This window comes from Gymnoscopelus microlampas (genome assembly GCF_963454915.1).
Source record: "Gymnoscopelus microlampas genome assembly, chromosome: 2".
NCBI lineage: Eukaryota > Metazoa > Chordata > Actinopteri > Myctophiformes > Myctophidae > Gymnoscopelus > Gymnoscopelus microlampas.
Genome location: NC_139939.1, coordinates 15,763,481 through 15,781,373, shown reverse-complemented (window position 1 = coordinate 15,781,373; position 17,893 = coordinate 15,763,481). Strand labels below are relative to the sequence as shown.

Below are 17,893 nucleotides of genomic sequence, written 5' to 3'. Positions count from 1 at the left end.
ATTTACAAAGGGCTATAACCCTCTGTTGTGCAACTGTGTGAGACGGACTGATCCTCTAGTGCCACAATAGTGATCAGCTGTCGTTCCAGACACGGCCTGCTGCTATTTACGGTGTTGGTTGAGATGCTTGGAGCTGTGCGACTGGCCAAACACCCCTTGGCAGCAGGGAGGAACGTGTAGGAATCTGTGCGTGTGTGTGTGTGTGTGTGTGTGTGTGTGTGTGTGTGTGTGTGTGTGTGTGTGTGTGTGTGTGTGTGTGTGTGTGTGTGTGTGTGTGTGTGTGTGTGTGTGTGTGTGTGTGTGTGTGTGTGTGCACGCTAGCTGTTTTTGCCAGGGAATGAACAGAATGGTATTTTTGCTTTTTAGCCCAGATTAATGAATCGCACATCCTTGTTGACTCAAGGTTTTAACCGATCATTTTTTCCCATCTCTGTTAAAAATGGAGCGTTTCGCTGTAATCCGTTCCTGAATATATTTGAAGGATTTCACTCCAAAATGTTGGATATGAATTTCTATTAATGTTACGATTTAGGCATTTAGCAGATGCTCTTCTCCAGAGTGACTTACAAAGTGCAAGATCAGAGTAAATGTCATGAGCCACTGTCAACGAACTACAGGGGAAATAGAGTGAAAAGAAAACACTTCTACAAAGTAACTATAGGACATCAGGTAAACCTAGCATCTGTCACAACAACAATCTAAATAACACTTGTGATCAAGGAAAACGTATGTCTATGTAAATAACATGTGAGCAAGTAACCAACATACTTCTGCATAACTAGCATCTATCAAACAATAGTCAACAAGAAGCAGTGGTGTAATGTAACTAAGTACATGTACTCAAGTACTGTACAATGTTTAGATATTTTTGCTTTACTGGAATATTTCCAATTTTCTGTACTTTTACTTCTACTCCACTACATCTCAGAGGCAAATATTGTACTTTCACTATAATTATTTGAAAACTTTAGTTACTTGTTACTTTGTAGATTTTGATGATTATTACAAAACCACTTCAGCACAACTGTATATACATTTCGGCCATTTGAAAATGCAGATCTACAAGTTCACAATGCGTCGCACAGCGACGCATTGTGAGCTTGTAGATCTGCTATTTACAAAATATTTTTATGCATTTTATACATTTTAAACTTTTGTGAAATGGGACATTCTGCATAATGAGTACTTTCTACTTTTGGTACTTTAAGTACATTTTGATACTAATACTTTTGTACATTTTGAATTCCGGACTTTTGCTTATAACAGAGTATTTATGCATTGCAGTATTGATACTTTTACTTAAGTAAAAAAATATATATTATTTTTCCACCACTGACAAGAAGTTATACAAGGAAAAAGGAGTGCTAAGGGTGTGAGGAAGAGTCTGAATAGGTGAGTTTTGAGACTGCAACAGAAAATTGGGCAGTGCGTCCTTGATAATCGTATTGCGTATTCATATTGGCTCACTATTTAAACATGACATGTATGCATTGCTTATACAACCATATAAGCCAGCAACGGGTTTAAGGTGGCTTAACCCAGTAAGTAACCCACAATATGCTGATCTTCCACGCTTTTCTTTCATCTAAAAGTAGGAGGCAATTATATTTTTTTGAATGGTGGAGATCCTGTGAGAAACTCCTCAGCTGTTGATGACATTATCATCATTATGATGATGATGTTGGTATTTGAGGTGTTGGTTGAGATGCTTGGATGGGTAATCGCTGTTTTCAATAGAAAGTGATTCTTGGCAGTCAGGCAAGACAAGTCCACACCCATGTTCCATTAACCCCACGATGTCCCAGAAGAGTTGAGCCAGACTTATACTTCGTTGTACGACGGTGTCGCATGCCCGGAAATATCCGATCGACAAGCTCACAACCAAACGACAGATGCGACGCGTTGTGAGCTTGTAGATCGGCTATGTTCGGTGCATTCATTTTGCATTGGTGTGATGTGTTGATGGAATGCTGTGTGTGTGTGTGTCTGTTGTGCTTATATAGATTGTGCATGCATGCAGGCATGTACAGTGTGTGGTGTGTACTGTATGTTGTAAGTGTCTTAGGATGAGTGTAACATGAGGACGTGTGTGTGTGTATGGCCCGCTGATTTGTAGTTAATGGTTTGGGTCGCATTAGGCCGTTGTCTGCTATGATGATGATGTTTACTATAGCTGTGGGCTGCTCTCTGTGTGTGTGTGTGGATATTATGCATCTCATGGGGCTTCATTGACTTAACCCATTAAGACCTGAGGCCGATTATAAAAATGTTTTCTAAATCCTAACAGTTTTTTAGAAAAGAATATATATATATTTGCTCCAGGGACCCCCCCCCCCCCCCACACACACACACACACACACACACACACACACTCAAGACCCCCCCAGAAGCAAAGATTGGAGTTACTAATGTTCGCTTTAAAAAATACATAGATTTCAAAGATTTGCTCACGTTTTTTCTAAAATGGCAGATCCACAAGGTCATAGCGTGGCACTCGGTGCTGCGCTATGAGCTTGTAGATCTGCATTTTTTTAATAGCCAAAGACACTGAATCTCATGTGTGACAGACTTCATTCAACCTCAGCTGATCTGTAAGCCAGTTTGGGATGGGACTTGTGGTTTGGGTAGTTTTTTGGAGACAACACCCCCCATTCACATCTACAGAAAATACATTCCCTGCATTTCTCTAAAATCTCGCCGTGGTGAGCGGTTATTAACTGTCCTCCGCTCTCCCCCCATTGTTAGATTTACCGATGCATTTAAAGACTCACTTCGAGGCCTTTATGCTGCTGTTACAGTCTTATCCGCTTGTGTCTAGGTAGCATGGCGTGCTTGGCCACATGTGGTTAGGCTAATCGTTACATCAACAGAGATGAATCTATGGAATTTTGGGACCAGGCCAGTGGTTCTCGCTGTGTATATGAACTGTATCTTTCTTGTGTGAGCCCAATGTAAGACTATAGAAGTAAGAGTCCGATCATTATCACCAAATGTGACATTTCGATCATCTCCGCTCTTCCTCAGTCTGAGGAAGTGCGGAGATCTAGTCCAGCGGTTCTCAAACGTTTTAATTAAGGACCATCATAACTCTGAGAGTGTACAAATGGAACCAAATGGACCCGCAAGGTCCATTTGGTTCCATTTGTACACTCTCAGAGTTACAGACCCGCAAGGGTCCATTTGGAACCCCCTCAAGTAACCCAGAGTGTCCCTGTACCTCACTTTGAGAACCAGTGATTTAGTCAATTCAGGTCCAGATCCTGTTAAAATAAATAAACTCATGTGAGCTGGGTCTTGAAAAGCTGAAGGGCAAGTGATTGGCCTAGCCTGGCAACAGGATGTTGTCAATCACAGAATCCGGGACTGAGAATGGCCACTGAGTAAATATTTGCCACCCGATTCCTTGTGACTGGTGAATTCACACGCTGCTCGTAGTGTACATTAGTTACATGAACCACTTTCACCCTGGTGTCCCTTTGGGCATGTCATTACATAGAAGAACGTTTTCAAAACCCTCCAAATGTGTTCTGTTCGTCCTGCTTGAAGTTGAATGTGAGTCGTTCACTAATTTTCAAGAAATTTAAAGTAAAATAATTCAAAGAGAACGAAAATGGCATATCTGATCCAACACATTGTGAGCTAAGCTTGCAGATCTGATATTCTATTTTAGGTATTTGTCATTCAACAAATTATGTAGAGCTTCATCCTCCTATAATTTGAGAAATCTCTGTTTGTTTGTAGTGCGTGGTGAGGCCAAAACTGTTCTGCCCGGTTCTCCTCAGTGGCTGGAGCAATTGATCTGAATTTGCACACAGCCATTCACCATTACCATGTGCACGGAACAGCGAAGCCTGTTTTTCAATGTCCCCAAATGTCAGCTTTATTAGCGTTTTTGTATTCGCTGGCTCCCGGGTTGCCAGATCATGTGCACATATCCCCCCACGGGTATGAACTAGTAATCCATAATTTGAATGTCCTCCTAACCAGGATTCATGCCAAAATGTCTGTGATTAGAGGCCAGACCGCACCAATGCAACTAGCCGCAACTCCTTGCCACAAAACAGTTTTAATGTCAGACTGCAACAATGCAACTCCGTACAACTGCCATTGCGGATAATGGTTGCAAGATTTTGCATTGGTACAGTCTGGCCTTTAAGACATACGCAGTCAAATTTGGAGCGTTAATAAAAAATAAATAAATAAATAAGCCCATTAAGGTACATTTCTATGGATTTTACTGTGTAGGCTAATAACCGTGTTGCTCCACAAACCACTACCAAGAGCAGTCAAAAATGAAATGTATGATTATGTATTAGTAAAAAGAAAAGTAAAAAACAGGGCTGTAAGGATCCATCTGTAGGGATCTAACGACAGCCTTTTTAGTGTTGCTCTACTAACCGTTAGCAACATTGGCACTGTGTTTATGTGGGGTGTGTGCTTGCTTCATAGTGTGTGTGTGTGTGTGTGTGTGTGTGTGTGTATGTGTGTGTGTGTGTGTGTGTGTGTGTGTGTGTGTGTGTGTGTGTGTGTGTGTGTGTGTGTGTGTGTGTGTGTGTGTGTGTGTGTGTGTGTGTGTGTGTGTGTGTGTGTGAAGGTGTCAGTTCCAAATCATCACTTTCCACTCATTGTCTTTCTCCATCGGTCTGGTAATGGTTTGCGTGAGCTGGCTGCCATATTTCAAATACCAGGCAGGTGAAACGCCTGCAGGTGTTTCCTAGGCTGCAAGACATCACACACATACACAAATCCCACGAATGGTACTATGCACGCTCAGTGGTGGAAAGTAACTCGGTACTTGTGCTCAAGTACTGTAATTAAGTACAGTTTTGAGGTCCTTTTACTTTACTGGAGTATTTCCAATTTTCAGTACTTTTACTTGTACTCCACTACATCTCAGAGGCAAATATTATACTTTTACTCCACTACAATTATTTTAAAACTTTTGTTACTAGTTACTTTGTAGATTTTGATTATTATTACAAAACATACATTAACCACTTCAACCCTATACATTTTGGCCATTTGAAAATAGCCGATCTACAAGCTCACAATGCGTCGCGATGCGACGCATTGTGAGCTTGTAGATCTTGTAGATAAGAGCTTGCAGATCTGCTATTTTCAAAAGATTTTTTATACATTTGAAAACTTGAAACGGTACATTTTGAATAATGAGTACTTTCTACTTTTAGTACTTTAAGTACATTTTGATACCAATACTTTTGTGCTTTTGTACTCAAGTACATTTCGAATCCCAGACTTTTACTCGTAACAGGGTATTTTTACATTGCAGTATTGATACGTTTACTTGGGTAAAAAATAAATAATTTCCACCACTGTGCACGCTCTCTGGCATACAGGCTGGTAGGCATAAACACTCAAGACAGTAAAACCACACATGCTTATACTATAATGCACGCACACGTGCACACACATGCTCAATCATGCAGTCAGCTAAGCTCACACACATTCAGACGGACACATTTATTGGGCTTATCTTGTTGTGGGTCAAAGCAAATAAATACAGTAAGTGGGTCTGTGTTTATTAACCACTTTCAACATGGCGTCCCTATTTTGAGCGTGTCGTTAAAGGGCAAAGCAGTGGCGGCCATTTTGTGCTGCCACAGATAGAAAACCCATCCATTTCTCCCATAGAGATTTCCGAAAATATTGATATCAATTATTTTAAGCTTGCAACCAAGCTATCCAGGCTCCTGGTGAATCATGACCATAAAACATTTGATTCGTTTGAGTATTTAATTATACTATATTATTCACCAGGAGCCTGGATGGCTTGGTGAAAAACTATACAAATATAAAAAAAAATAAAAAAGGCAAAAATAGCCGATCTAGAAACTCACAACGCATCGTGTTGTAAGCTTGGCTATTTTTGCTATTCGTCATTATTATGACGTACGGTACGTAGGGCTAAAGAGCAGTAACTGTAAGCCAGGCTTTAGTTTGGTTTGGCCAAATTGTAACCCTTTGACCTTCTCGTCTTCATGTTCTCCTCTACCAGACCACAACATCTCTACCCACGTTCCCTCCTCGGTTTCTCACGGTTCGACTCCAAGAGACTCGTCTGTCCGTCCTCCTCCCCTCCCTGCCTCTTAACCTGTAAATATAGCCGAGGGTTTATATATCTGTTTCATGTTCCGTGGATGGCGTATGGAGACAGACATGTGGCATCTCAGCTTTCAACAAGAGAGAGGCCGAAGTAGCCGGGAGTTTGAAATGCGGGGGAGCTGCGGTGTGTGTGTGTCTAATAAACACATGGCTGCTGTGGCCATCCGTGCGCGCGCACTGCATGTTACGTCTTTCCACGTAATGTCGTCTTTCAAGTCGACGTCTTCTGGTGTTTGTGGCATTTCCATAATTGTTGATGCAACCTTGCTCTGTGTAACAGATTCATTCAAACTATAGCCTGTCCACTGTGCTTTGGCATTTTTATTGTTTCTCAGAGGAGAGGGATTGAAAAACAATGAATAGTTTCTGTTTCTTATATATGTCCCATGCCAAAATATTCTCAGTATGAATTGAAATGTATTGATAGTATATTTTTGTACCTGGGCGGGCACATTTATTTATGCCTGTGCAGTACCCTCTCACCACTGACAAATGGGGCTCCCCAGAAAGCCAGGGTGTAATTTGAACAGTGGAAAGGAGCGAGCACGTTCATGGCTGAAGAGAGAGAGAGACAGACGGATGAGAAGGCTTGAAAAGGAGACGCGAGACAAAAGAAAAGCAGATGGTTGTTAGAGGTTTATGACTGTCTTACATCTGTACCGACCTCTCACCCTGCGTTTTAAGGCCGGACACACACACACACACACGCACACGCACGCACACACACACACACACACACACTAAAATCTTGAGTGTTCATTTAATTCTGAGAGTTATATGGACCTTTTACGGGGCTATTTAGTGACCATTTAACTTTAAATTAAATGAACACTAAGGATTGATGTGCACTGGGCTACTGCAGAGGCGAGGGACATGGAACGCACAGGCACACACGTGCGCGCACCCCCACACACGCACACACACACACACACACACACACACAGCATGGGCCAAATAAGATCTGGTAAATGTCCTTGCAGGTCATGACTTTCTACTCGTTTGTTATTCTTGGAGAGACATTCCAAGATACTTAGAACACACACACACACACACACACACACACACACACACACACACACACACACACACACACACACACACACACACACACACACACACACACACACACACACACACACACACACACACTCTCACACTCACTCACAGCTCTGTGTGGTGAGTGTGAGAGAAGCAGTGATAGCTGTTATCTACATTCATTATATGCACTGCAGGAAAGTAGCCTATTATCTCTGGCCTAACTTGTTATCAGCATTCAAAGAAGTGTGTGTGCGTGTGCGCGCGTGTTACATAACCCTGCAGTATAGGCTTTTGAGTAACTAATGCAATGAAGTAAAAAGCTTTTGTGTAATATAGTATTAACCTAAATGCCATGTTTAATCTGTGTCTATGTTGTTCAGTACTGTACAAGATTAGGTTCAAATCAAAGATTGTTTTCATCTGGTATGTGAGTTTAAAAGGCTGTCGCTAGGTTATTGATTCAGTGGCTGGCAGGATTGTAGGAAAGATAGAACGAGGTGAAAAATACACCAGCTGCTGTGAAGCGCCGCAGCTCGGTGTGTGTGTGTGTGTGTTCTGTTTTTAGTTTTTAAAGAACCTTTTGCTGGTAGGCTACTCGCATTCCAAGAGGTTAGGTGAGAATTAGAAAGAACATATTGTATATAGTCGCTCACAAAAGTGTTGTGTATGCTATAGCCACATTAACCCATAGCGCCCCTATTTTCAGCAAAGTTAAAAATGTGTTTAAAAAATAGCAAATCTAGAAGCTCTCACAACGTGTCACATCACAATGCATTGTGAGCTTTGCTATTTGTCTTACGACGAATATATATGGGCTTAAACTTTATACTCAAAAGAAAGCGATGGAAAGTTCTGTGTGTGTGGGTGGGTGGGTGTGTGTGTGGGCACATGCACCCACATGCGTGTGTGTGTGTGTGTGTGTGTGTGTGTGTGTGTGTGTGTGTGTGTGTGTCTGTCCATACAGTATAATGTTATCTGAATGCCAGCGCTATCTGGTCTGCGCCGCACACACTTAAAAAGCCAGAGGTGAGTGGTGAATATAAACTCAACACACATACTGTATAAGTATGTGTTGTCTCTATGCCTGGAGGGGAAGGGGGTGGGGGGGGGTGGCTTCGGGGTGGCTCCGGGGTGGCTCCGGGGTGGAGGCGTGGCTTAGCTAGAAAAGTGTGTGGGACTTGGCCTGGAGGGGCGGAGTTGTCAGCCTGGTAGGGCAGGCAGGGGTTTGGTGGTTTCAGTGTTTAGAGAGCAAAGAGTGAAAGGGAACGCGACAGGAACGGCATAGAGAGGAAGAGTGACTCCGGAGGTGGAGAAGAAGACAGAGAAATAGCAGACGGACCTGTTGAGGGCACGCAGGTTCAAGAGGGGGCGCGCAATGGTGCGAAAGAGGCGTGGCCACATCTGCCCGCCCGCAGACATGCCTTGATATACCACAGCTTAGGTAGACGTGTTTATCTTTCCACCGTGTGGGGGGGGGGGGGGGTGCGCGAGTGGGTGGGAGGGTTATAGAGAGGGGGAGGAGGGGGATAAGGACACGTGTGGAGGACAGGTAGGAGGGAGAAGCAACATTCAGCAGTAGAGTCGAGGCGGATGAGAAGAACTGTCTCCAGTGTGTCTTTCGTATAGCGTTTAATTCATGGATTAGAGAAAGAAAGAAGAGAGGAGGCTTGTGTTGACGGTGTTCGTCACATGCGGCTGGAATAAAGACCTACGGAGGGAATTGTGAGAGAAAGTCAGCGAGGGACTTTTATTCAGAGGCTGGGAGGGAGGTCAGCATGGGCTCCTCGACCAGCAAAGCCCCCAGGGCTCCCCCAAATAACCGTAAGAAGAAACGCAAGGTGGGTATCTGTGACAGCAGAGAACAATATTGTCATGTTGCTCTATAGAGAGCCTGAGATGATTTGGTGTCTCTGAACTAATCCTGGTGTTCACAGTAAAATAATGTGTTACACTGCAGACTTCACTGTGTATGTTCACTCTCTTGTTTTTCCGTCTAATATTTTTTTCTGTTAGACATTGCTGTTTGTTGACAGCTCTACGGTGTCACTGTCTCACTGTCTCTCTGCCTCTTGCTTTGCACTGTGAAAACAAGTGTGCTTCTTCCATCTTTTCTTTCTCTCCATCCGTCTTTCTCTTTCAGTTTCTTTGCACTTTTCTGCAGCTCTCCTGTCCTTTCCTCATTCTTGAGAGCTCTCTCTCATTCTCTCTCTCTCTCTCTCTCTCTCACACACACACACACACACACACACACACACACACACACACACACACACACACACACACACACACACACACACACTTCTCCAGTGCTGAATGGTGTGCTGCTGGTAGAAACATTTGGCCATTTTCACAAGCTCTCTCTTCTTCTCTGTCTCTCTTTTGTGTGTGTGTCTGTTCTTTCACTTACTGACCTCACTCCAAGCAGATGGCCTTTATTAGTCACTCCCCCCTGTGTGTGTGTGTGTGTGTGTGTGTGTGTGAGTGTAAGAGAAAAGCACAGAATCACCTTTTTTCCAAAGTAAAGACAGTATTCCATTGTTATGTTGTCCAGACGTGTGTGCGCGTGTGTGCGCGTGTGTGCGCGTGTGTGCGCGCGCACGCTCTCTTGAAACAAGTATTTTGGGAGATGTGGGAATCCAGATAGTAACTCTGTATTGAAGTGCAGCCATGCACATTGGGCACAGTGTGATGTTCCACGTGTCTATGTTTGTCTGTTTTTATTTGCATTAATGTGTGTGTGTGGGGCGGGGGGGGGGGATTGTATTGCACAGATGCAATGAGACCGCGGAGCTATGTGAACGAATGTGAAACAACCTCACTGTCTCTGTGTGTGTGTGTATGAGAGAGAGAGTGAAAGAGAGAATGTGACTGATGGTGAGAGACAGAGAGGAAGATAGTACATGCTTTAGATGTATTTTGTTTGTGTCTTATGAGCAAAAATGTAGAATTGGAGTCGTAGGGGTCCACTCTGTGTCAAATTTCAGCTTGTGCTTGTGTACTATAGCTTAACTGTCCCCAATGCCCCCAATAGTTTCACATTTATTTGAAAATAGCCAAATTATAAACCAGGCCTTAACCACTTAAGCCTAGACTTAACCCATTAAAACCGGGAAAGCATCTGTCATTTTAGATTTTAGCGTTGACTCTTCAAAAACAGCAGATATACAAGCTCACAGCGCGTCACTTCGTGCCGCGCTGCGAGCTTGCACATCTGCTATTTTTGAAGTGGTTGATACTGCAGTATCACAGCTACCGCACGACCCAGCAGACGCAGTTTGTTTGCCCAAGCCGCCCGGAGACGTGACAAACAATGTCATATTTCAGGTTCTCCAGAGGGTTTCTGTGATCATATTCTCATCAGATAGTCACGCGGGGTGACTGTGGTGACAGCCCATAACCCAGAAACATGAAGGTTCTCATCTGCACCCTGCTCTCATATTCTGACCATGATGTGTACAAAACAAAATGTCAGCTCTCGTATGTCTCTTTGTAGTTCAGTGCACACGTGGTGGAGGTGAACCCAACAAAACAAGCACTCACGCTACTTGTTGGATGAGATGACTAATATGTCTGTCTTTCTCTGTCTGTCTCTCTCTGTCTGTCTGTCTGTCTGTCTGTCTGTCTGTCTGTCTGTCTGTCTGTCTGTCTGTCTGTCTGTCTCTCTTTCTGTCTGTCTGTTTGTTTGTCTCCCTCTCTCTCTAGCGGGAAGAGGCCTTGAAGCAGAAGAAGCAGCTTTCACAGGAGCTGGTTAATCTCAGAGATGAACTCGGTAAGAAAGGTGTTTTAGAGCCACCACCATGCACACACACACACACACACACACACACACACACACACACACACACACACACACACACACACACACACACACACACACACACACACACACACACACACACACACGTGCACGTGCTGAAACGGTCACAGTCAGTTGAGCGCACACTCACAGGCGCTCACCCATCTAAGTATGTACGTGCGCTTTCTGTGACACCAGTGCACGTACTGTCCATCACCACCACCACGACACATTCGTGCACGTTGTCAAACAAGCGTGCGTTGTCCTGTCATTTGCATATGATGCATGCAATGTGAGCGCTATGGAAGACAAATCAACTGCCATTCAAAACACTGTCTTTTACTGCAGGACACCCACACACACAGCAGCACAGATCATGACATAACATGTAACATAACAATAGCGTATTATTGCTGTCAAGCTGAAACCTTTTATCGCCATATTTCATCTTTTTGTGTTGTTGTTTTTCTTTTCCATTAATGAATGCCTTATTAGTCATACAAAAGCAGCGTAAATAGCTAATCTACAGTACAAGAGATTGGCTATATGCTCAAGTCTATCTGTGGGTTTTTATAAATTCAGTATTAACAAGTATAACAATAATAACTACAATGGATCTATTGGAATACAATTTTTTTTTTCTGGGTTGGACAGGGTTCCACCTGACTGTGACGTTGTAACAACATAACATTCGTATAACTTAACATAATATTAATGATAATAATAATAAGATTATAACCGTTGGAACACAGTTTTGGTTCCTGGCTCTGTGCTTGCGGTGTAACAATTATGAGATGATTGACATCCCAGAATGTAACCGTCACTCAGAGAATGAATGGGCTCAGTTTTAGTGTCTGCAGATGATGCGTTTACAGACAAGTAAACATGTTTATGAGGAAGCATGACTCGAGAGAGCGACGCGCTACATCATACTCACTCATATACCTGTATAATTATACATGTTGGTCATTCCAAAACATTCATTACTAACAACTGAAGAAAACTGTTTTCATCGTTGATTGTCTCTAAACACCAGATAGTGTATTTTATGTAAGTAATACCATGACTTTCATAATATAGGATTGAAATGATCTACCGTCCTTTTGAAAGTGAATGCGTGGTGGCTCAGCCAGTTAGACCATTATGCACCTAGTGAGCATGAGGACCTGGGTTCAAAAACAACCCCCGTCTTGTCTTGCGTCGTCTCTCTACCCGTGGTTTCCTGTCTCCCTGCAATGTCCTGTTTAAAGGCCAGTCCACACCGATGCAACTGCCATTTGGGAATAATGGTTGCAAGTAGTTGCATGTTGCAAGGAGTTGCATTGGTGTGGACTAGCTCTGGTACTTGGTTATTACACATTTATAAAGAAGCTATACATTTAATGAATGTATAAACCTCCATAAACCTGGCATGAATCATAACCCCTTGTGTAGGCTGATCGTGAGTAAGGCCAGTTGTTATGGTTGCTGTGAGCGTACTCTGTTTGTCTGAAGACCATGTGTCATATAGACCACAGCCTTGCCAGACTCAACATATGCTGTAATGGTTTACCCTCTGTAGGCTACTGAAGTCATACGGTCAGATCATACAGTCATGTAAAAACTGAAACTCTACACATTACACGCATGAAGATTTGCATATAAACATCTCTATGGCATGCACACAGATATACACGTACATGATATTCACATAAGTCTTATACAGTACATTGGTATGCATGTACACACACACACGCACACACGCACGCAGAGAAACCTGCCTTAAATTGCAGGTTTTACTTAGTTTCCATAAATACCCATAAATCACTCTACCCCGCGCGCTCTCTCTCTCTTCCTCCCTCACATTCACTATCTCTCTCTCTCACACACACCCTTCCCACTCTTGCATTCACACGTTTGTGAACTCTTTCTAACTCACTGCACTTTCCCTGCATCCAGCAGAGTGAGAAGCAGCCGGTGACTATAATAGTTCCTTTTACTGAGCGTTTGACCTTTGGCTTGTCTCTTTACACACCGGGCTGAGGAATGTCTGCAATGTACGGATCTGTACTGTCAGCACACACACGCAGACACTGAGAACTGTGTCTATTAAAGCTGCATACTTTACAAGTTACCTTTTCAACAAGAAAGACGAGTTCCTTTTATACTGAGCAGTAATGGTTAGTTGAGTTTGAATGTCAGATTTCACACGTTAGAGTTATTGTATCACAACCCTGTGCTGGTACAGCAGGGGAACCGGATGGATTTGTCATTACAATGGTGTCTAGAGTGTAAATTGGTCACGTCTGTTTCCCAATGGGTCCCCAAAGGGCAACAGTCCCAGTATGTTTCAACCACTTAAACTCTATATACTTCATTGACCGGCCCCCCCGGGGGTCTGTCTGTACTTGACCCCCCCCGACAAGCTCCGTTGTGAGCTTTTAGATCTGCTTTTTTCCCACAGAATGTTGGGCTATTATGACATGCCCACAATAGTGACTCTAGGGTTCATGTGGTTGATGAACCTGGGTTGAGTGTAAAGGTTCGGGTGCCACTGTATGTTGAGAATGTATAGCGAGTATGGGGCTCATTTATACTTCGTATGACTTCATTACACGAAACCTCATGTCAGCTACAGCTGAAATGCCTCTGGTCACAGTTTGAAGTGAACTCGTTATTACACTGTTGTCACCGGGAGTACTACGTGTCAACATTGTGAGCCCTAAACCTGACCCCCCTAGCGAGGGCCAATTTACTTACGCATGACCGGGGGTTGTCCAACGTTGACCTTTTTAAGAAGTCAACTGGGGATTTATTGTCGCCGGGTAGAAAAGAGCTATAACCAAGGTACACTGACCTCCGGCAAGAGGAAGGGTCCCTGTGGGAGTGCGAGGGGGGTGGGAGGCTAGGTCCCGATTGAGTTTATTAACAGCCTAGGTGCGCGGCGAAATTTCACAAGTAAACAGCAAAAATAGGCGACCTACAAGCTCACAACGTTGTGGGCTTTTAGATCGCTTATTTTCGCTATGATATACTGTAAGGACGTATATGGGATTTTACTATGTGGTTTGTTCTTGTCCCTGCAACAGTCCTGATGTTTTTGCAGGCATTTTGTCAAGAGTAGAGCGGGGGTCAGTACATGATGTCATTACCTCACAAGACCACCTGTCACACACCTGCTGTGTCACACACACACACACACACACACACACACACACACACACACACACACACACACACACACACACACACACACACACACACACACACACAGATCCTGTTATCCGGTCTCTAATGGAGAGCAGGCCTGTGTGTTAGTTGGTCACAGCTGTCGTCCTTATGTCATTATCACCAGGGTGACAAGGCGCCCAGACAGACCAATAGCAGCGGCCTCTATCCAGCTGTCTCTCCACTGCACCCAGTTGTTACAACACAGTGCTGTCATGGGGTTTTCTGGGATATTTTTATTAGAATGGCAACCACCCGTGTTCATGGGGTTCAAGTATGAGGGAACTGAACTTTGTGCCGAGTGCTGAGGTCCAAGTTAATGACCCAATCCAGCATGCTTATGTAGATATAAATCATGTTCACATACACATGCTCAAAGAGTTTGATTTGGAACTTCTGGAACTGCCTTAACCCATCATAAATCAAAATATAGCTAAGCAGAAGACCTCTTTTGGTTGAAAAATTCTGACTTTTTAAAATTTATGAACCATGCTTTACTAAAAGCTTTTTATTATACATTGTTCCGGTTTCTTATGTGCCCAGATCTATCCTTTTTCCTCTGTTTTCTCTGTTTTCTGTAAGTCAGTTATACTCCAATGTTTACAAACATTGCCAATGCTCCAAACCATTTACCATTTCAAACCATTTATCTGTTGTATAGCGTTAGTCCCTCTATCAAGAGCCGAGTCAGTCACCTAGAGAGTAAAAACATCCTCTTCCATTGTTTATGTTACGCCGTGTTGTGAGCTTGTAGGCAAGTATAGGTACTGTAAGTATAGAGCCCTGGGGCAACCGGTCAGCTAAGTATATAGCGTTTAAGTCATGCTGATTAGCAGTGGATGAAGAGAATGTTGGTAGAGATTTTACACTTGATGGAGAGGTTTTTCACAATTTCATAACCGCCACCATCATAACCAGAATATTCAGATCAAACGTGAAAAAAGGAAGCATGGGTGAAAGAGAGGAGAGTTAGGCAACAGCGGCCGCATATCTCCGAGTTGCCTTGCAGATGTTTTAGGGCAGGATCGCGCGTCTGCTGTAAGCGCAATTAAACTGGAATGCGGTTGCCAGGGAATGTTGGAAGGACATGCGTGTGAGTGTCTACATGCACGCTCGCACACAGAACAGACACAAGGAGACGAGACCTGCTGTTCATTTACCTGTTGAAGCACCGACGGACTGTTCCAGGCGTGTCTCTCGTGTGTCAATCTACATACTTATCTGTGGCGTTGACAGCTTGATGTCAGCTGCGTTATCTCTGTTTGAACTCAACACCGTTGATTTAAAACTAATATTTATATAGTGGGCCACTGTCTGCCTGTATCCAGGCCCTATGACAACACCTAAAGTACATCCTGACCTTACAGTGACTTATTATGTTAAGTAATAAATAAGCATTTCCCGACGACCTCCCGGTTCTGTCTAATCCCTCTGGAAAGACTCTGGCTCTCCCACGCAATATATTCAGCGTGTTTTAAATGTGTTATTGCTGCGTATATACACACACACGCATGTATTTCTGACTGACTATTTATATGTAACTGATTTCTATGAAAAATGTGATATCTGTCCTTCCACGAATGCTTCGGCTTTTCTTAGCTTAGTCTTAAGCTCTGAGTACTAGTGAGATTGATCTCAAACTGTGAGCACTGGTCGCTGATGGCTGAGGCTCCCATGGAGAGACACCAATATTTGATCGAGAACCACAGCACCACACTCTGTTGTTTTGGTGTGTGGCAAATGTCATTGCTAACGGGTCCTTGGTGCTTTTGTAGCTTACACTTTACCTTAGGGCGCAAAATTAATCACAGTTTTAGACTGCACGTCTATATGCAGTATAGTCAGTAACACCCTCCAGCGTTAACTTCAGAAATAGAATCAAATTCATTGTCACAGGTTTACAGGTGTAAAGAAGTGGGGGGAAATGATGCCAGGCTCCATCGCTTTTGTTGTTTTCAGGAAGAGAAAAAGAAAAGAAGAGGTGGGGGGGAGGACAGGAAGAACGAGGAGAAAAATAGAACAGCATGTACTTGAGGTTAGACATGAGGTGCATACGGTTAGGCACAAAGGTGGTGCACTTCGGTAGGTCCACAAAGCAGCAGCTCTGTACATGAGATTAGACATTAAGGTGCGAAAGAGTGTGAGTGCATTGCACATAAGATTAAGGTGCAAAAGAGTGTGAGTGCATTGCACATAAGATAAAGTGCAAAGTGTCAACATGAATTTAACTCAGGGAGTGTACAAATGTAATCAAATGGACCCGTAAAGGGTCCATTTGATTACATTTGCACACACTCTGAGTAATAAATGGATAACATTTTGAACAATGAGGATTTGACTGTCGTGTGACTCCAGCAGGACCCAGACTAACGTTCTGCTCCTCTCTCTCCTCAGTGGCGTCGTCCCAGTGCTGCGAGCGTCTGCAGAAGGAGAAGGAGGAGGTGCGCTTCAACCTGGAGGAGGCCGTGAAGAAGGTGGAGGAGCAGCACAAGGAGGAACTGGCACAGCTGGAGGACAGGTGAGACGCCGTCCTCCGCCCATGTGCCCTTGAGCAACACCTGACTGATGGATGAGGGTTATTAGTTTTTCTGTCACACTGAGATATACTCATTGTTGCCTTATTAACACATTAAGACCTGAGGCCGATTCTGCAAATGCCTTCTAAATCAGTCATTCTCACACTTTAAAGATAAATAGCAGATGTACAAGCTTGTATATCTGCATTTTTTAATGGCCCTATACATCATGACAGCATCGCGCAGCAATGGGTACAGTGCTGTGTAGAAAGGAATTTCCCCTTGGGGACAATATACGTCTAAAGGTTTTAATGTTTTATTTTACAAGGGTTCAGAGTACAAAATATAATCATTTGATTAGCCATATACAAAGCCTAGTGTACCAAAACTAATGAAGAAGGGTCTGGAAGCTTCTATTTTTTATATATATATATATCTTTATACACATAGATACAGAGGTTTCCCATTTTGTGCTTTTTTCCCCTTTATCTCTGTATACATAAAGAAAAGAGAAATGATTAATAAAAAGAGAAAAAAAGAAACAAAGCTTCTATTTTGTTAACCACATGAACCGTAGCATACCTATTCTGCAGTGAACATTTGGTGAAAGTTCGGCTATTTTCTGCAAAGATATTTGATATAAAATGGGAAATAAAATGGGAGCGGACCAAGTATAGAGCCTTGGGGTACCCTGGTCTATTGAGTGTAGTGTATAGGGTTTGAGTGGTTAATGTATGGACCTACAGTAACCTGTGTATTCAATTGTGTCTTTGTCCCAGGTTAAGGAGCTTCTACCAAACAGAATGGGACAAAGTCCATCAGAAGTACCAAGAGGAAGCCGACAAATGTCGACTGTTGATGGAACAACAGGTCAGAACGCACTCACGCACACACACACACACATGCACGCTCACACACACGCACATACAATTAATCAAGTGTCATGCTGACTAGTGCATTTGCCAGGTCATGACATGTTTGTGCTGCAGCATGTTTTTCCATTCCAGGTCTCTGGGTTTTATAGTGAAGTAATTACAGCGTTGAAGGAGTTTCCTTACAGAAAAAGTGAAGCACCATGACAAACTGCTGCACACCTCAGGCTACCACACAATGATGCAAAAGCAATTAGTGCACAAGATGACATTTAGCCGCCCGTTAGGCCAAATGGTGCATGTGTCATGATAACACATCCACTTCCTAGAGGCACCATATA

At 43.3% G+C, this 17,893-nt stretch overlaps 1 protein-coding gene across 1 annotated transcript in view; it reads left to right on the top strand.

Moving 5' to 3' along the window:
- LOC311037842 (uncharacterized protein) overlaps nucleotides 1–17,893 on the top strand; it is an 87,750-nt gene that overhangs the window by 63,198 nt on the left and 6,659 nt on the right. The window contains exons 10-12 of the mRNA XM_084047132.1: nucleotides 10,864–10,930; nucleotides 16,559–16,682; nucleotides 17,460–17,550. Coding sequence (XP_083903258.1) covers nucleotides 10,864–10,930; nucleotides 16,559–16,682; nucleotides 17,460–17,550 — 282 coding nt within the window. The remainder of the gene's footprint in view (nucleotides 1–10,863; nucleotides 10,931–16,558; nucleotides 16,683–17,459; nucleotides 17,551–17,893) is intronic.